Here is a 21399-nt window from a genome sequence, read left to right as displayed (position 1 = left end):
AGGCGAAATGTGACGAGTGAATCACATATCAAAATAATAAATAATCAGTCGTTCCATAACAAAAATTCAGACGTACACAAATGTTTTAGATTCTTTCAAAGGACATGATCAGCGAATGAAATAGAACAAATACCTACCAATAACAACAAAAAAATCAAAACATTTTTAACGTAAAATCTGACGTTATTAATTCCGCATAGCAAATATAGATAAAATCATACCAGCTCATCGTTATGCCAGTAAATGGAGCATGAAAGGGGATCTCTAATTAATTGAGAATTTTAGCCTTATGCAATCCCATGACCTAATGCCATCCATTACTGACGTGATTGAAATAACTTGTCCTATATCCGATTCGATTCTAAATCAAAATAACCTGCATGACGAACCCTACCACCATCTAGCGTTCTCAACAGTTACAACAAAGAGTTAGTCAAATCGACAAATAGGGCTCTGCCCCGATTACCTACGATTCGGCTTACTACCGGAAGATACTGGCGTGACACACGTATATGTGTTTTCATTCGTATTTTTGGTTAGATTTTTTCAGCATATGCGCCAGTTCCTTCTGAAAAGGTACGACGGATGCTTGGCTTGTGTATATCTGCCGCAAAGACGTCACAATGTTAACAATGCCGTTTATACGTAAAAACGTTGTACTTTTTCATATATATATTAAGTTTAAAAACCAATGTACACGATGTCGAAACGGGTGTCTTCATTTTTTAGGCAAGAAATAAATACGTCAAAAAGAATGAACACCGCTTTTCGCCAACGCCATCTATTCGGCGATATGAGAACAGGAGGAGAGATTCGACTTTTTTTTTTTTTTTTTTTTCTCATCTAGGTTTCATTCGGGCAACTTCCGTCTTGTTATAAGAAAGCGGCCATCACGCAGCAACCCCCGCATAGTCCTATCAAATTATAGGAAACGGGCAGTTTTTGAGAGAAACAAAGAGTTTCGTCAGGCGGTGCAGCGTTGTGATTTCCGTTTCGTTGTCTAGAAACAACGAAAATTTAACCTTATAATTAGGGAAAGGCAACCTATTAGACAAGCTACGGGATGGGGTAGGAATGACAGAACCTTTCTTTTATTTCTAGCATAATGTTACCCCACGTAGCCCTACCCAGCGGCCATAAATCAGTTTATTTGCTTTGAATTAGCATGATCCAGATACCAAAAAAGTCTAACGCTGAACGAACAGCCATTTTGGAATACTTCATCAGTTGTCATAACAGATTTTCTCGACATGGATTGGTCGCGGCAGTCGTCCGTTACTTCTTCTTCGCTAGCTGGCAATCCTGGCAATCGGTAAGACAAGTTGGAAACAAAGTTCCTTTTCTAGCTGCGAGGTTATTTTCCACATGTAAGGCTGAAAATGAAAGGAGAGATTAAAAGGAACTAAAAAAAAACAACAAAAAAAAAACAATAAGATAGGATAGAAAACAAATGAAAATTGAGTTTTCTTGCAGCAGTTGCCGCAACAGGGACGGCAGGTCAGCCAGAGCCGAACTGGAATAGTATAACTGCTACAAAAAATGTTCAAATCCTACATAATTTAAAAATAAACTATCTTATGTGGATTCCCGAAATGTTCAGACTACTCTGCACACGACGTAGTTGCTATCTTCCGGGTGCGGCCGCATATAGACATCATCGTTTAAGGCCGCCGGTTTCGTTTGCTTGGATAAATCCTGCAATAACAACAGCCGACACAACATCGATATCGTCTTCATGGCGACTGTAGTCGTTTGGCAACCGCACAATCTTAAGTCAAGAAAATAAACGGAAAGTTAAAAAGGATGGCACGTCAGCCGTTTCCGTCGTTAAGCAATGTTCTTGCACATTTCTTTTCGTACCAATTTCTGGAGTAAAGATAAAGAAATACCCTAATAAATAAAAGAAAAGAGGCTGAAATTAAGAAAATAGGCTAATGTAGCCGTTCATGATAGAGGAGCTGCCTGTCTAATTTTACCACCGCTGTTAGCGCGAAATTTGTAATGCGGTGAACTTCGAGATGTTTTTTTTCCTTGTGCCATAAGAAAGAAAACCGAACGCTAAACTAAACTTTGAAAGTTGGACTATGTGTTATTATTAGATATTCGATGTTAGATTAGCAATAACGGAGAGAATACTGAGGAGCTACCGTACCGTCTAGATATTTTCAAACGGAATGAGCAAAAGAAGTGATCCAAGTGGCCATCTAGTGACCCCAAGATGAAGCAAATAGACGAGAAAGCGTTCAGTAGGCCTGACAACTATTTCCATTTATCATTTATTTGAATTTAAATGATGTCCCTATTCTTGCACTTTTCTTCTTCAAAAGGTAGAAAGATATGCTATTTCATGCTTCCGACTACATGCTAGTGAATTAGTACCATTGGTTGTCTCAGGCTAGACCGGTAACTCTTTTTGCGTGTTCTCATATATCCGCTTGGTTTTGAGGGAATGGAAGGCCCCTCCCCTTCTGTCTTCCTTCGCCTTCGCCTGCTTCGCCCTTTTTCTCCACGACGAGCGGACGGCAGCGCCCTTGCCCTCCTTCCGCCAACATCAGCGACAACATGAGCTACTATCTTACAGTACGGTCCTTTTACCTGAAGCCAGGCAGTTGTCTTGGTTCTTTGGTCGTAGCTGGACGTACGCATTCGAGGTTCCCTGTGGCCTTACTCCAATTGTGCAACCTATTCGTAAATAAACCAACCCGTCAAACCGAAACAATCTCGAAAGACTATTTACATTTTGGTGACTAGTTTTTTGGTTTTTGGTTTGTTTTTGTTTTTGTGCTCCGGGATAATAGAGAACTTGTTGCCTACATTGAACATCTAAAACACGTTGGTCACCGACATCGCAAAGGGACGTGATTGGACTATTATTCATAAGCACATCTTGCGCACAACGAAATAGTGCGGTTTGACGATCGGCGCTTTAGTTGCATTGACAACTGCAACCTTTGAATGGCCGAGCGTGTCAAGAATTTTCGCACAACGCCAGCCGTGTCGACTAGTGTCGTTAGTGATTGGCATCGGATTCATCATCGATAAATTCGTAATGAACCGTGTTCAACTTTGAGTCGTCAGTGCAATTACTAAGAGGAAACGAATACAGGGAAAAGGGGAAGAGAGAAGGAGACAGCAAAGGACGGCAGCAGAAAATTCCTAGAAGAAATATCACGCATGCTGTAGAAGCCGGAAGAGAGAATAGGACAAATCGGGAAAAGAAATCGAAGAAGAACGGCGAAAGTAAAAAGAACTGAAAAGGACAATGGCATCAGGCGCTTCTATCGGCCAGCTTCTCGTCGTCCTATCCATTCAGACCATTATCTGTCACGGTAAGTCTTGCTCGACACCCTAACAGATTTTGCCGTCGAGGGGCTAGTATGTTACAATCATACAGTTACAGTAAGCAAGGGGTATATTCTTTGGCCGAGGTAACCTAGAAGGTGCCAAAGCTGTTACTTTCCATCAGGCGAGTTAAATGAATTAGCTCCTGCAGTAAAATAATACTGCAGCGTACGTAGATCATCGGTAGTATGGTGAATCTAGTGAACCTAGTGAATCTAGTGAAACGAGCGATATCTGACATAAACATACGGTTTGATTGGGTTTGTGCTTTCGCTGCAGTAAAGAATAGCAACATGATTTTGGGTCGCTCACGATATCGATACGAAGCGTGATCTCAATATTATGAGATGGCTTTTCGTTCACTGTGTTTTGGCTTCCGAAGGCAAAAACGTAAAAGAAGATTGAGACTGTAAGTTATGCCTTTCATTCAGATATAATTTCGGACTTTGAGACGAAACTCTTCTGAAAATTCATAGTAGAAAACATCTTGCCATTCTTATCGATATCCAATATTGGTTTTATTCGTCACGTTTGAAAATAGTGATCGCATAAGCAATTTGCTTCTACAATCTACATCGTTTTTACTACTTCTGCACAAGATTGAGCTGCGTTTTGAATGCGTGATCTGGATCCCAGACGTGAAATCCAATAGACAGGTCGCCGGAATTTTTCTCTCTGAGAAAGCAGCCAAAATACGTTTTCTGACTAATGCTGACTAAAGAGACGACCTACTAGGTCACTAGTAAGGCGCGATATAAATAGAATTCCTTTTTTTTTTGCCTTATTTTGCCCCTTTTTTTTTTTGCTTTTTTTTTCTCTCTTTTTCTCTTTTCAACATGGGGGTCGACATCTATTGGTATACATTCTCTGTTAAAGTTCCGTATAATCCAATAGATCACACACAGCGATGTCTTCCACGTCATTTGGTTTCTTATTTAACATTATTCGAAGGCGGGTGAGGCAGTGAAACAGTCATCCGATCCTCAGTCACTGTCAAAAAAATGGTAAAGAACACGGCAAGAATCCCAGACATTGCCTTAATATGATGAGATTTCATGTCACTTAAAACTGGAGACTAAATAGACAAAAGCTTGTGATCAGGTATCGAAAGTTGAACAGCCATTGTAGGCTAGTCGACGAAAATTGGTTTTGTAAATCCTAAAGGTTAGCGAATGGGCAAAAGAAAGAAAAATAACAATGCAAGTAAAGGGCTTTACCTATCGATTGGCTTCATGTTATCGATTTCGTCCGAAAATTCTTTCGTACACGGCACCGAGAAAATTATGAAAAAAGAGGGTAAACCAGCCAGAATAAAAGGAGAAAGAAAAAGAAAAAAAAATGGAGAGTACTGATAAGTAAAGAACGGGCAAAAAGATCAGACAAAACAAGACAAGGAATGAAAAAATAAAATGAAATAGGGACAGTGGGCCTTGGTTTGCAATTCGTGACACAAATAGACCGACGGTACGAGGGCTAACGGACTGTGGAGGATATAGACGACGGTAAATAGAATTTCCGACATCATCAGGGGGCAACTGGACAAGAGGTAGGAGAAGAAAAGAAGCGAAATAAAATTGTATTCGGGTGATCGCTGATCAGATGGAATTGGGAGGAGACAGGGTAACAGACCGTGTTGACGGGGTAATAGCAGAAGGCGCACAGCACGGCATGTTGGCGATCCTCCAAAGTCTATGGCAGCATCACGGAGGACACGGAGAAAATGAAAATGGCATGACCTGTACAGAGTAACATGGGGTCGAGCTGCCTGCTGGCCAGCCAACGACACAAAAGACTCGACAAAAAGAAAAAAAAAACAAAAAAAAAAAAACAGGCTGAAAGAGAGACAGACAGATAGAAACAGGAGGTTAAAGAAAGGCATTAGTGAGGACGTTTGGGGGAGGGAGGAGGCCCAAATCCGAAACGGTGGCTGTTGGTCTCTGCCGTCAACGTCTTCGAATGTCATTGGCACGAGAAAAGAAGCCAACATAGCCTCTTGGCTCGCCTGATGTTGGCTGACCGCACGGCGCGGCCACCCGCTAATTAACTTGCCCGTGCGGTGATTAAAAGTCACCGTAGGAAAAAGAAAAAAAAAAGAAAAAAGAAAAAAAGAATGGGAGTATATAGACGGGAAATAGCACGAGAAGCACTCGCCGACCCGACCTGGCTATACCACGTGTAATCCAATCGGATCAATTGGAGTCGTACGGCCGATCATTAATGGCTATTCCTTCATCGCCAGCACTGATGAACATTAGCCGTGACAGGTTTCATCATCACTCTTTCGTTCTAATCATTTTGTGCGCGGCCGGCGTTGGCGAGCCAGACAATGGCTATATATGTATGCCAGTGGGTATAGTGACAGTGGTAAAATAACTAGAGCACAGCTGTAGCACTTTGAGCGAATTGCGACTCTCCGTCTAATTGAATCCGTCGATGGCGAGACGTGGTGTTGCTTTGGCTGCTGGGGGCAGCGATAGACGTCCACTAGGATCAGTTAATGTCATATTTGACTGTTTTCTGATGAAAACATTTAGCAAAGAGTGGTGCGCGCTTACAGTGAGCGAGGAAGAGCGGAATTCAAAGGCGATGAATAGCAGCCGTGTCGCCTTACGTTTTTCTTCTTCTCGGGACTTGCTTTTGCAACTGCATCGTATGCCATATCGAATTTATTTACGTCGTGACGCTAAAAGCTCTTGGGTTTCTCGCTGGCAACGCAATGAAGCGGGTCAAGTGCTTCTGCGGGTATGTTCTTCTCGATTGAATTATAATACCGAGCTGACCAAATTTTCTCTTCTGGTCGCTCCTCATGACCTCTCACCCACAATGAACGGACACACGAAAATGAATTAAAAGATGAAAAAGCTCACTCCCTTTTGCCCCCCCCCCCTCCCCCCTCATTGTTCGTCATTTTCGTCCCCCTCTTTTGTTCTGGGGGCACGGAATAATAATTATCCACAAAAAAATAAAAAAAATAAAAAAAAAAAAAAAAAATGAAGGAAGAATAAGAAGACGTACTTTATGAGCATACGATATGTGAGAAGATTGGGGAGAGGGTACACAAATGGCTTCCATCCACCACCTGTCTCATTTACAGTGTACGGTCTTCATAATTTGACATGCCATGGCTCGTAGGATGTTTCGTTATCGTTTTCCCCCTAAGTATACGCAGTTGGCAAGGAAGATCTCTTTGTTCGTCGCTAATAAATAGCCTGTTTCGCGGAACGGCTTACTTTCGTGCGTCCTAACCTGCTACGCTTTCGTGAATGGGACCGATCCAACCCACAACTTGCGGGCACGGCAGAGAGAAAGTCTGCACGCCCAAAGGAGAGCGTAATAGACTAACCGGTTGCCTATAAAAACAGTCAAATACCTTTGTCGATATTTCGATCTACCTTTTACGACGGGGGCTCAAGCTTGACATTTGCGCCTCTAATTACAAAATTCATTAGTTAAGAATGGAAGCCGCACCAAAAGCGAGATTTGATTGTGAAAGATGAGAAAGGAAATCTCGTGCCCAGTGGGTAGCTGATGGGATGGCGCGCCTTAAAATGTAGCTGGGAAGCAGACAAGTAACTTCTGGAGCATGAACGGACGATAAAAATGGGATTTTTTTTTTTTTTTTTCTATCAGTAAACTGCTGTACTGTAACGCGATGGTTATTAAAATAATGAAACAGAAAAGATGAAGAATGAGACGGAGTAGACGAGAAGCAAAGAGAGAGATAGAGAGAGAGAGAGCGAGAGAATAGAAAAGAGAGTGCATATTATCCGCCTCACGCAAGCGTAACGTTCGGAGCAGAGGGCGGAAAGAAGGGGACAAGACTTGCAGAGTCGCTTCCTGTTGCCCACCCCATCTCTTGCTTCTCCCCCTACTTCCTCCACAACTACCCGATCTCGATCTTTTTTATTATCGTTTATTTTGACGGTTTTCTTTTTCTTTCTTGTTTTTTTTTTTTTTTTTCCTTCTTTTTTTCCTCGACCTCCGTTGTACAGAAGAAAGAATACAATGCATATATTAGAGCTTGTCATTCTAGGATATCTTATAAATCCCGGTAGATAGGACGCCTTGGCGTTGTGTTTTACCTGACAACAAATACCGGCATACATTTCTTTCTTAGTGTACCCTTTTTATTTGTGTAGTTATTTGCACTGCTGACTATCGGCTTCAAACGAATCCGATTTGAAGGACGCTTCACGCGGGAGTAATTGAAGCCTGCCCAGCTCTGAACACGTCTATGTTCACGGGGATTCTCTAGCAGCTTTAAAAGGGATATAAATAGAGGGAGAGCATCCAGTTAATACGGAATCTTCCAGGCTTCTACTTCTTCGAGCTACTCAGAGTGATGGCGTAGAACTGTTTTTTCTTAAGCCCAGGACACACCGTGTATTTTATTTATTATTATTATTCTTAATATTATCATTATTTTTTTTATTTTTTTATTTTTTCTTGCGTTTTTCTGTCATTTTGTCTTTACAAAAATCAGTTTGATAAACTACATTAACTGCCCGCACGTGAAAATTTAAAAGACATGTCGTACAGCCAACGATTGAATAACACAAAAATATTTACTGTGGACTTTCGTTGGAGGCATTGCATTGCTCGTGCGAATTCCAATTGTTTCTGGAGAACGAGCTTTTGTTTGAATGGGTTGTTAGAATGGGAACGACATGGGCGATTGATCGCAAAGAAATTAGTTAACCAACCAGAACGAATAAAAAAAAAGTAACAAAGTCGGCACGAATTAGCTTGAAATAGATTCACATTATTAATATATATTTTTCATTCGCCTGGAAGGAGTATACGCCCTCGTTTCCAGTTACAGCAATGAAGGTTACATCAGGTCACACGTAGAGCAAAGTTTTTAATGTTTGTGGGAACAAAGTGCATTACTAAGCACATATCAACGTTCGCACGGCATAACCGCTAATTAATTAAGTAAGAGAGAGTTGAATCGGCAGTGAAGAAGTGAGTTTTATCGTTATTAGCAGAAATGCGAAAAATGTATATTCGTGAAGCATAAAAAGAAAGACAAGCTCATCAACAGGAAAGTCGACGAGAAATGGGGTGGAATAAGAATCCTGGAGACATCAAAGAAGATTGCCAGCATTGAAGCTACGAAACGCAGGAAAGATGGGTTAGCTCAGTAGCAGTTCGATTCAAGGCATCCGTAAAATATTTCGGAATAGATCAAAATGTTACATCCGCTCACGGCCACCTCGTCGTTTTGCTCTTTCTTGTTGTCGAAGTCACTGGAAGAGAATTTGTTCCCAGAGAGTCGACAATTCCCACGGTCTCTACCTATCGGAGCGGTAATTACAATTGTTTATCTTGTACTTGTATGTAAGCCATCAACATGTATAACACATGGGAATGAGAAGGAGAAGAAAAAACCAGTAGGCCATGCAGTCGTAAGTGCACGTTCCCACCGGAAGTTAAATTGCGACACGAGAATGAGAAACAGCCTCCAAATTTGAAGCACTGGCACCGCCATAGTGTAGCAATCATAGCAATCGTTTTTTTTTAAGTACGTATGTGCGACGATTGAGTCACCTGAAGCGTGAATCTTCCCGCGCAGATTAGAGGCGTAGACGCCAATAAGAAGAGGAAGTAATACTAGCTACTTGCGGCAAAACAACTACATCATCGTCACATCCTGGAGGGGAGAAACTTTCTTGTCCATCCTGCTTTTCAAGCAGCAATTTTTCTAACACGACAGATGGGGGTGCCATCTGAGAATAGCATCTTACGATCTCTATGTATTTTTCCGAAAGCTTAAAATAAAAGGTTCCCCTATCTTGAAAAGACTCAGCCTACCAATAAATTAGAAAACGAAAAGAAAGACAACAAAAAACAAAACAAAACAAAATAAAATAAAACATTTTGGAAAAGAGTTAAAAATGTGCTGTTGCCGCTGAAGCGATGGGCCGTTTTTACCTGTCCAGAATGCTTAGATTCTTACTCTGACCGAATAGCATCGCAGGTGAGATGAGACGGAAAATGGGCCGGGGGTGATGGAAGCGACACGAATAGGGACATCAAAGTTGTCCATCCATTCCGGAGCTAAAGGATGGAACGGGTATGGGGAGGGCGAAAAGTAACGAAGACGTAATGTTGTCTTTACTACATTGTTGGACAAGTTGCTGGTAGAAGACGATAACCCCATAAGGGCAGTAAAGAAATGGAGAGGAATATTGGTTTGGAAGGGGCATACAAAAAGAAAATGCTGCTATCCTATCGAAATGATCTTGAACCGAGCGGATGGTATCAGTGTCGCAACCGCGACACCCGCCGAGAATGAAGTACTGACGCCATCTCCACTAACATATGCCTCCTTTTTGGTCATTCGCCTTTTTCTTTTTTTATAATTCTTACCCCATTCAGTTGAAAGCCTGTGGAAGTGAGACAAGCGAGCGAGCACGCGCTTCTACGCTACATCCAAGTTTTCCCTCTTTGACAGTCTATACGCAGCACTTTTAGTTTTTTTTTCCCCTACTCTCTCTTTTTTTTTTTTTTTTACAACAGTGGAAGTGGTTGCGTCAATTTCGATTTGTTTATGATACTCGAGAAAAAAAAGGACGTAAAATGACTTCACAGATAAGATTTCGAGATGGCAGCTAACAGAATGCTCACGCACAGAAGAAAGACGGAAAGTTTTCAATAATTGCTCAACCGGTCAAATTGAACCTTTTTTTATTTTTTATTTTTATTTCGCCTTTTTTCTTGCATATATAAATACAGAGTTTCCCCCAATTTTCGCTTGCGTTTACTTAGTTTTCATCATCCAACAAAAGAAACAGGAATGAAAAAAAAATAAAATAAAAAAAATAAATAAATTCCCTACACTGGCATCTTTGAAGATCATTGAGAGGTGGAGGTTTAAAAGTTGCTTGGGCTCCGACACAGTCACTGTAGAAAAAGGAAAGGAAGAACAAAGGAAAGATTTTTCACCATCGTTTCATTGCGAATCGATTTCGGTTGCAGTGCTTTACAAGCAGTTATTTGATTATTTGTGTGGGCTACATTTGATCGAGATTTTCTTCGCGATTCGCTGCCGTACTTTCTTTTCCCCAACTCTTTTTTTTTTTTCTTTTTAACTCCAATAGAAAGTATTGTATACAGTTTCCAACAAATATTTTATCAGAAAATCCCGATTTCACTAGGGCGTTGGTGGTAGTCTTCCACTGGCCACATCCGCATTTGTGCATGAAAACGTAAGGCCAAGGACTTTGGTTGGACAATTGGTTTTGCATTTGGCACTGGGTCTGTCTGTCTGTATTCAGTGCAGTTACAACCCAGATGGTAATGATCTAGTAAATCATTGATGAGTGCGATGACGTTGAATTAGCATCTACAGTTTTGTGTTCGATTTTTACTTGGATCGTTGAAATTACGCAACCTCGCAGAGTTTTATTCAACCGTTTTGCTATTTTAGACGAAACCGTAGGAGCCGTAGGAAGTTTTCTCCCTGTGTATTTACATAATATTTTGCATTAAATGCCAGTTTTCATTTCACATTCACCTTTTGTCGTCTCATTCCATCGCATTTCTTCTATTAGCTACTCTGCGTCTTCCTCCGGCCTAAATACATTCGCAAAAGCATTTTCTTTTTTGAATGCAGCAATATGTAAATGATGCAGCAGCAGATTTCCGTGGAGGTTCAGGATATCCGCCAGTTCAGCCGACTGTGCGCTGTATAAATGTTATCCACGTCCACAACCTTTGCGGTAGAGGATAAAAATCGCAAGCAAGTTGCGCGAGCTAGACTTCTTTGCCCAGATGCAAATTAAACGGGGATTGACCCGCACTGCTTTTGACTGCATATATCGTTTCGTTTTTCCCCTAGGGGAAAACGACCAATGATTATAGGTATTATCATTGGTCAGCCAAATGTGTTGAGCCTGAGCTTTTTTTTTTTTTTTTTTCTTTATTCTTTTAAATGGAAGGCTATATGCAGTTTGATTATGATAACGCGCTATATCAGTATTTGGCGGTGACGGTGGCACGATTGACCTCATTGACCAGCACGCGCGGGAGCTATGAATGAGAATGCGAGCTATAAACTTTCACATCAACAACGTTGGGCTATTCACTTCCGTTTGTCCGTGTTATTTCAACGGAGGGTTGGCATTCATGTGATTGCGGTGACATAGTGTTCACGGAAAGAAAAAGGCGAACTGTCGCAAATGCTCGATAGCCTATAACGGTCGGTATGAAAACTAGAGCGCCCACCTACCATGCCGAAGGAGATGTATGCTAACGAAACTTTTGTGGTTCTTCGACCGGCGTGACTGAAATCCCAAACAAAAAGGGTGTGTTTCGGGCATCGTTGAGTAGATAGCTCTCTGCTCTCCACATCGAAAATGACGAACAGAGGAAAAACAAAAAGAAATAAAGAAAAGAAAAAATGAGAAAAAGAGAAAAAGAAAGCTGGTATAACTGCTCTATAAAAACAATAAATGCGTATTGGGAATTCAAGGTTCGGCCTCTGAGGAAAAGGAAGGAACGTGCCGTTGCTTGAAAGAAGAAGAAGAAAAAGTGCTGTTTTAGAGAAGTTCTCCTCCTGTTATAGTCATAGATGAAGCCCGAAAATGGCGAGTTATTGATCGTCGATGCAATCGATTTTAAATGGTCAGTGGAACCCAGTTGTTGGAGTGCCGATACACGCAATTGTCGGAGGACGGAGGCTCAGTATACCGATTTGCTCTCCCGTCTCTTTTTGCTCTCTGTTTCTCTCTTCGCTCCTTGCCTCTTTTTTTCTCCCCTCCATAGTCTTTGGCGTCTACACCTACACTCAGCAGGCGTCCAAAACTTGATCGTGAAGGAAAAACCTTAGCAGGGGAGCAAGGCATCACGCACAGACAGACGGGGCCTTTCCCTTCAGCCCATACTTCCAACATGTTATTCTTTTGTGCAAGCTTGCATCGGATAGCACTCGGCAGTACTAGAAGTTAGAGCCATGGTAATAACCGTAGACAGCAGAGGCTATTTGCTGGTTCTTTAGCCTTTTTTGTATGTGTGTGTGTGTGTGTGTGCGCGCCTCCCCTATGATCTACCGAGTCTTTTTGTCGTAGAGCACCCAAACAAGAGGCGAAGTTCTATGTTTTGGTGGTTACCAACTTACCATCTTTGGTAAGCTGGTGACTTTGTTGCACCTAGCCTGTTTTCATTATCCCTAGCGTGACGTGTGTCAATCGTGCAGCTAGCTACGGAATGGGGTACCACAATAGACAATACTATACTGTGACCAGAGTCAAGGCTCGGCATGCTAATTTTATGCTGTGCCTTCTTGAATATTTGACCACTTGTTTCACAAATAATCCTCAGGTGATTTATTGACGTCGACGTCGTCCCATTTATTTCCCCGTCTTTTAACACACACAAAAATGAAGAAAACAAAAAAGAAAAAAAAAAATGATTAAAAGGGAAAACTTGACTTTGGTTATTAAAAGGCACATATTCTTTTTTCAGCATGGGTCAGAGTTGGACGGGTCGATGCTTATGGCCCACGGCAATACAGCCAACATAATAAATACGTTTTCTACCTTGTTATAGTTAAAAAAAAAAAAAAAAATACTAAACATTTGTTTAGAAAGAGCGCGAACGAAATCCTTGGCCTTGCTTGAAGCCCTACTACAAAATTGAATACAGCAAAAGCTACGTGAATCACGCGATTTTTGTGATTTTCCTGGAAGATTGAAGCTTTGGGGACCCATGTAAACTTTTCATCCTGTGTATTGTGTCGATACGGGCAACAAAGTAAAAGGTAGTGCCAGTGTATTATGTCCAAGTATTGCCAGTGAAGGAAACTGAGCGACAGAACTAGAAGTATTTCTTTGTTTAATTGTCTTGATTACCCCGCGTCTTCAACCGACACGTACTTTAGCTTCCACAGCTTTGTTTGCATTAGGTGTGTTGACTTGCTGTTTATATGAGGGGAGGCAGACTGGTAGACGGAGGTAGACACACAGATGATGACGTTCTTCTACGTCGGGCCTAACGTAAAAGAACGTTCGCTTTCCGTCAGTTTGGCTCCTTTCTCTCTATTACAGTGTATATTTGCGCTGTGTGTTTGTGCATTAGTAAATCCATCCAAATAGATCATGTTTTCGGTAACCTCGGCGTCTGTGTCTGTTCTGTTTCTCTATACGGCTGTCTCCGTGCCCCGTGCGTGGACTGTGAATGCGTGCGGTGTGGATTTCAAGTCGGCAGTTTTCTAGCTGAGGCCAGTGTTTCTCAAGTTTCTACTTTTCCTTTTTGATCACTTTTCGTCTCATTTAGATTCACATTTCTTTCTTCCGACTCTTCTCATTGTCTCAGCCAGTCTCCTGAGCACTCTCGTCCACCAACGAATAAGGCCTCTAGAAAACTACTCAATCACGAAAAGCTTGGTTGGCAGTTACCAGAAAATATCAATTTTTGCTCGCCTCATTTATTGAAATGGGTGTAGTACGTGGTTACAAAAAGTTTCTAAACATGCTGGAATGAGTTTTTGTTTCTTCGCATACTGTTGAGCAAGTATGCAAATCCTCATTGCGTTTTTATTTTATTCACTCCTTTTGAGCGAGACTGTGTTAAGGCTGGATGATGTTGCCCTATGATATTTACTATCAGAGAATGAACAGCACGTGATGTCCGCTGATTAAGAGTAAAAGAAATTTAGCAGATTTTTTTTTCAAGATTATATTACGTGGCATAATAGTTAATGTTCAGCCAAGAACAATAATTTTTTGTTTGTTGCGCCACCATGAATTTCAAAATCGCTGGATCAACTTTTTTTCTGGAGTTTTTTTTTTTCTTTTCGAAATAAGTAGCATACCTGTATTCGATAACTGAATTTTGAAGTATTGTGATATTTTGGCCCCCTTTCTGAAGAGCTTACATCATCTGCTATTTATTTACCCCGATTGCCTTTTATAAGGGACTTCGAAATTCAGAGGAACCCACGTCATTTTCAAAATACGGAGTTATTGACAAACGACGTACAACCATCAGCTCCCTGCTGCGGGTTCCACCCGCATGCATGCATTGATAAACTTTTTCTCCTTTCCCTTTACTTTTTCAGATGCTGTCCGTGTCTCCTTTCATGTTTTATCATTACATGAAAAAAAAAAGAAATACTGAGCCGCTGTTTCAGCGACCTGGAAGTGCATGAAAATCACGTAACAAGTCTGTTTAGCAAAGCGTTTGGAACGTCTTGGCATTTAGGCATATCTACTAATGGGGAAAGGGGGAGATAAAAATGAATATCCGACCACTTGGCGTTAAACGGAAATGGTGAAGCCTGAACTCATCACACGAGATTTCTAGTCGTGCGTACGTATTTTAGCGCTTAGTCAGCCGATCGTTCATCAGCCACGCAGCGTGTTTCGTTGATGTAAAAGATTATGCCTGACTGGAGACGGCTACGGGGTTCAGATCCAATTCGAGATTCCCAGTTCCCCACGTTGTTATTCTGCCGAAAAACTTGAGATGGGAAACTTTCACGGGGCTAGAAGCCCCGTAAATATGCTTTCTGTCGCACGGATTTTTCCTCGTCTATTACCTTTTGTGAAATGGAGGCCAAAACATTATGACGAAAGGGAAAAACCATTAAAAAGAAAAAAAGAAGCAAACTATAGACCCTTTGCGTAGCTAGCGCAGCGGAATACGGACATTTTTTCTCATTCTTAATTTGTCCCGTGTTTGAAAAGGTATAACCCTGCCATGTTTTCACCATCTTTTCTTCGTGTAATAAGAGGAGTAGCCTACGCTCTTTCCTTGGTTTTTTGTTTTTGATGAATGAATTTCCTTTTTTATTTTTCGCTTTTTTGAAACTTCAGTTTTTAGTCGTCTTCATTAACAATTTCTCATAACGGCCATTGTTCAGACGTAAATGTTTCGATGAGAAAAGATTAGTGTGATCCCTCTCATCCGGTATGAGGTCCCATCGGCGTTGCAGCTCAGCGTGACTAACGTCAATAGTGCTTGTTGGCCCATGAAACCAAGGTTACTTTTCTTGGTAGCTAGGGATTGGTTCAACTGCCACGCATCATCAGCGACCGTGACTGATGAAACCGAAAACAATGTGCAATGGTCGTGATTGCCTTCTTTCATACTAACGCACAAATTTCATCAGCAATCAGCCAGAATGGCGTTATTAATTATTTCTTTTGTTACGGGAAAAGCAATTTTTTGTTTCTACATTGTTTCATCATCCCATGCGAATAGCATGAAAATGATAAGCAAGTCAATCTTCTCTCGAACGGCTCTGCGTATATGTCGCAACTATAGCTAGTATCTAGTATCATACAGGTGGTCCCCATCAGCCAAGCGCTGGGGGAGCAGCCCAAACGTCTTCGTCGAGCTTTTATTGTATTTTATTTTTTCCCTTTTCAAAGACACCTGGATTAGACAGGGATTTTTCCCCATTTATTTCGTTCTACATCTGACGGTGAAAGTCTATCACCTGCTGTTTTCCGCGAAACGTTGTCAAATTTTTGCTTTTGGTACTTGTTTGACGTTCAAGACTTCAAGTATCCGAACGCCTGTGTGTACGCTTGCACACCCAACAATACAGAGAGGGAAACTGTTTTATACTCTACCTGCTGTCCTTGTCAAATACTGTGGCTACAAATAGCATGCATGATAAACTTGATATAGCTGTGTAAACCACAGTCGCTGGGAAGAGACAAAAAAAATAAATAAATAAAAAAATAGTACATGGAAGGTCGAGGGCGCCCCGGCAATAGACGTATTGTACTATATACATACAAAACAGCGAGGTCAGGAAGCGAGCAGGTGGAGAGCGCAGTGTGGGAAAAAAGAGAAACCGACAGGTCTTTCCCTTCCTCTAACTGCTTGCTCCCTCACCCCCTTTTTCTTCGTCCAGCTCCCCCGCCCCTCTACCGACTTGTTAGTTTCAATGAGAAAATAGGTGGAACAAAAAAGAAAAATAATAACGCCAAACCTGCATCACGGCAAAGGGAGGAAGAGGGAGATGGATCGAAAAAAATAAGAATAAAAAAAAATATGACGTTCGAAAAGGCAAACAAAAATAAAAGGGCTTCAACAGTTGTTGAGCCGGAAACTACATCAACTTCTTATTTTTCCCCTTTTTTTAGGTTTTCCTTTTATACTTTGTGAAACTTGTTTTTTTTTTTTTTTTTTAATAAAGAAAAATGATTGTCATCTGTTTCCTTTGCCATTGTGTGGCTTGAACCGTTGCGAAATATCATTTTCGGCAATTTAATCTGAGTATGACTTCAAACGTATTTCACTAAACCGATGAAACACAAAAACCCACAAACTAGCAAGCACGTAAGAAAAACGCAACGTACGATTTGCCGTACAATTTTAGTTGATGTAGGAGAATGACAGTTGGAACATAACTACATCGGTCCGGTACTTCAAACAAAACGAAATCAGATATAAGCGGGAGTCAATTTTGAGGTAGGTGTGGAAAAGATAAGGGTCTCTTGTCAGTAGAATAATAGGCATCGAGATGCGTCAGTCAGATAAAGCAAGGAAGTGCAACTTCCGGTAGACGCCAGTCATGTCAAACCATTTATGCAAATCAAAGTCCTATACGAAAATGGACTCTACATGATATCAGAAAGAATCTCACGTTCTACTTTGTCAGACTATTCGGATTTGTCAAAATTTTGATTGAATAGTTTTGAGTTGGTGTAACACCATCACAGCTCTCTCCAGTGCCTCCTCCAGTAGGTCTAGCCTGGATTTCATGTAGTGACACATGACATTTAAATCACTCCATTATATCTGGGTTGTTTCGTTTCTTCGTCTCCACCGTCTGCTGCTAAACGGCAAGAGCCTCCCTAGTGGGCTCTTACTTCGGCTGGGATTTTTCTTATTGGGGTATGTCCCTAAGTCTGACCCGATTCGGCGGAGCGAAGGCATTAAACGAACAGCAAAATTATGATCTCCTTATAGTGTTTGCAATAACCATATAGAACGCAAAGGCAGCAGCACGTCGAGAACGTTACATATCAAACATGAAAACATAGTTAGAAGAAGCTTCTGCCGATGGCATTTCTGGCACATAAAACTATAGAGAGAGTAAGCTTGCGTTGTTTTCCATTCTCTTTTCTATTCGTCCTTTCATTGAAGGCAACTATAACTTACATAATTTGCGAAGTAATAACAGCAAGACTATTTTCGAGGATGAGGCAGGGTTTCTTAGGTCCGCCTGATCCCATATGATCCGTTTCTTTGTGATCCCCATAAGGCAGTCGAAGAGAAATTAGAAAAGAAGACGTACGAAGTGTGACAGTGGATCATGTTTAATGAGCCTCACTATGTGTGTCACCATGCAATATTCTTGATAGTCGGATAGAAGGCATTGAAGATCTTCTTGTTGCTGCTTTCTGTTTCCATGACTTCATATGTATACATATATATATACAGCCCTTTATTTAGCTGATACAATACACAATGCAGCCCTCACAGCTCAGGCTTTTTTACAATGCTACAATGCTCGTTCGTGTGATAGCTTCTCTATTTCTGAACACAACGTCATAAAATGTCACGTAAAAGAAGCACTGCTTTATATTGAATACCAGGAAAATTTCTCTAATAGAAAATTAAAAACTCGATTATTATTAATTTTTTTTATGAGGGGATTTCTGTCGGAGGCGAATTTTTAGAAGTTTCAGTTATACGATGTTGTTTACACATAACACAGCGCTACACGAATACTTTAATCTAATAGAAGATTTCTTATATCAAAGGATTTCCTCTGCCTCGAGTAGACATCAGATATGTTATAAAACTAATGAAAAAAAAAATAAGATAAAAAAAAAAAATTATTTTTATTTTATTTATTTTTTACTTTGTGTGACGTACATATAAGCTTTTGTCTGCTATTTTATTCATTTTATACTATCTTCCGTCTGTAGTTGTGGCACAAGATTGCGTATTTCAGTTTTCCATCTCACTGCCGCAAATTATTTATGTATGACAGCGTTGCCAATGAAATGTTCTAGCTCACATTTTTTCGCTTTCATTTAATATATTGGCATCGAAGTTTTTCACGAAATTGATTTCCTTCTTTAGGCAGCTGCAAAATGCTGCCTAAATGACCTCTATATCTTCGACGTAGCCGCCACTGTTAATATATTGTTGCGTGTTTATTACAACAGCTCATTAATACAGTTTACCTCTCCAGCTTTTTTTTTTATATTAAAGTCTTTCCCTTGGCGACTTAATGAGTCCCAGTAACCGCCTGTGATGGCATGTGGCCGCCCACATCTTGATGGCCTCGATCCAACCTTTTATGAAAAGCAATAGTATATGATTGCATGCTCTGCATTCAGTCAAGAGCGAAAAGAAAAATAGGAAAAAATAAATAATAATAATAATAATAATAAAAATAATAATAAAAGAGAGAAAAAAAAAAAAAAACTCGCCATCTTTATTTGCAGGTTTTTAATTAGAGACAGGTTTACTTATAACAGGCAGAGTTGACGCCTGATTACATATCACACAAAATTGCTTTCGGTAACTCTGGGTGGTGTTCTACCATCCCAGCGGAAAACCCGCGTACCGATTTAATATGATACTCGTCAAGGGAAATGATAGGATCACATCGTTACACCCGACCGCTTTAAGCGTAATACGACAATAGTCTTCCCAGTCCGCGTTCTGTTTCTGGAACGATACTCTTTTGTGAGGCAGCACGACTGGTAAGCGGTAATGGTGGATGACCTCTTGCAAGATAGTGTTCGTGAACATTAATCCACCCTACTGTTGCCACCATTTTAACCGCAATTCAGATGTAGGCCGGTAGGTACTTAAGCTAAGGCGTTAACTAGAAACGCGCACGCCCAGAGCTTTTCATTAGTTGGCCGTCATTAATGTTGACCCCTTTCGTCTCACGAATCTTCTAGCGCATCATAACGAATCATCGAGCATGCCTTTATTTAGCCAAAGCTTCATTTCGATTCAAAGTCACATCGTCACCGGATGGATTCGCGACAGTCACCAGAGCAATGGCGGCTTTATTTATTGGTAGGCGCTTTGAGAGAAGGAAATAGATTGTCGTTACACGGCACGACGTCATCTCATCATCTATGACGTTCCCATTATTTTAGGGCGCATACGTTAGTGGTGGAATGGAAGTATCAGCTCTGCCGCCGCCTTATTGTTGATCTGTTCTAAGGCGCTTCATACTCACAAACTGATTGAAACGCTACCTATTAGAAACGAGCGCTGTCAAACGAGCGAACCTCTATTGCGTGCATAATCAAGGGGTGATATTGATTCACCTCAACTGTCCTAAAACATCATCGGATGGTGCGGTATGCTGACAGAGTTTCACGACACAAAGTGCCCTCAAAAGAGTTTGCACCTTATTCGGAATTATACCGAGACAAACTCAGTTAGTCGAATCAATCAAATAAAAACGTTTCAAGAGCTAATCGGAAAAAAAACACGGTTATTGAAGTAATAAAGATTGAAATGCGAGTGTCATCAGTTAACTTAACGGTGTCATTGAAAAACGGCTAGTGCATTCCTAATATATGGAGTATAACAGTTTGGTTTGCGCCAAATAGTATATGAAAAGATAACGTTCATTTATCTGTAAGTTCGAATACTGCTGCGAAAATGCTGGGCTCAACCGCATCTTTTCTAGTTTATAACCGCGTATGATTGTTCGTCTTCAAAACTACGATCTCGATTCGTAAGCTGAAATCCATCCTTCCATATTAGTTCTATTTAGAAAATTGAGAACGACAGAAAGTAAGTAAATTGGCTATGTAGTAGCGATCAGATGATGTCCGAAATGTACCGCGGCCACCGGATAAATCGAAATCCTAGTTCGCATCGACAGAACGGCGCATTCTCAATCGCTCTTACATGTAATGCAATTGATCTGTCAAGAGCTATCGACGGCTGGCTCAGTAGTATTGTTCTCGAATTGTTTTCACATCTCTTCCTTGGCATTGAAATGGTGATGTGGGGGAATCTGGCTGGGCAATTTCGGCTGGACTTGAGCGATGCAGTGCAGCTCGCTCTCTGTCTTCTTGTCGAGTTTATTTTATTATTTGTTATTATTATTATTTTTTGTTTGTGCTTGTGTCTTTTTTTGCTCGACGCCATCATATTATATCGCGTCATGAGAGAGCCCATTGACACGCGGCCGAGCAGAGAGGTCCCCACCCGGCGTGTAATATCAAAGTAATAGTAGGAACAGCAATGTGCGCGTAGCAGATTTGACTTGACGTCTTAACTTGAGTTGAGGGCTTCGTATGATAAATGAACGAGATATCGCGAGAAAGCTGATGTCAAAAAGAGGAATGACTGGCCCATTCGTTGAGGCTTATCACTCTGCTTCACCACCCAGTGATGCTGGCTTCCTTTTTTTGTCCCGCCTTTTGCTCTCGATATTTCTTATTTTCTCTCTATTGCTTCGTTTCAGTTTGCCTTTACGACATGCCATTCGTAGGACGCCACATACAATGGCCGTTCTCGACTGGCACTATATGGCCGAGAAGTGCTCTGCTGTAAGCAGCTGGGTCCACATCTATTTAATATTATTATTATTTTTTTCATTATCTTGATTTGCTTAGTATCTCCCCGCTTTTCCTCCTTGCTTGATGATTGCAACTTTTCTAGCTTGCCGTGGAATCCCCCATGTGACGTCATGCAATTTCTCAAAAGCAATTAAGACAGCGTTGGCCATGACACTAACCGGCGTAGCCTATATCACTTTCATTGTTTTCCACTAGCCGGAGCCAGCCAAAGCCGTACGTACTCTCATCAGCAATAGCCCGACGTAAAATTTTAAAAGGCCAATGTCGTGTGTAAAGGCGGCCGAGTTTCGAGTTACAAAACGGAATTACTGGTCGAGGTCTGACCGGAAAACGAAACTAGCAGCCGGTCAGAACCAGTCACATTTCAAAATCTGGGACATTCAGTAATACATCACACTGCTGCTATGTAATACGTGAATTTCAAGGGTAAAAGTTTGACACTTCGCTTTGAATTTGGTTGTGTCTTGTGCACTGGGACGGAACGATGAAAGCATCTTTTGGTGCAGGAAGAGGTAAAATGGCTGGT

At 41.1% G+C, this 21399-nt stretch overlaps 1 protein-coding gene across 11 annotated transcripts in view; it reads left to right on the top strand.

Annotated features, from left to right (window-relative positions):
- Positions 1-2569: 2569 nt before the first annotated feature.
- Positions 2570-21399, top strand: part of LOC123477492 (hemicentin-1-like) — a 36644-nt gene continuing 17814 nt past the window's right edge. For 3 of the 11 annotated variants that reach the window (XM_045180871.1, XM_045180869.1, XM_045180874.1), the window contains exon 1: positions 2571-3329. In XM_045180871.1, coding sequence (XP_045036806.1) covers positions 3263-3329 — 67 coding nt within the window. In that variant the 5' untranslated portion in view covers positions 2571-3262. Of the gene's footprint in view, positions 3330-21399 lie in introns of all 11 variants that reach the window. The other 8 variants (XM_045180870.1, XM_045180873.1, XM_045180878.1 and 5 more) reach the window with 6 other exon arrangements.

The sequence above is a fragment of the Daphnia magna genome, unplaced genomic scaffold (assembly GCF_020631705.1).
Source record: "Daphnia magna isolate NIES unplaced genomic scaffold, ASM2063170v1.1 Dm_contigs066, whole genome shotgun sequence".
Lineage (NCBI taxonomy): Eukaryota > Metazoa > Arthropoda > Branchiopoda > Diplostraca > Daphniidae > Daphnia > Daphnia magna.
This window is presented reverse-complemented; position numbering and strand designations above follow the sequence as displayed.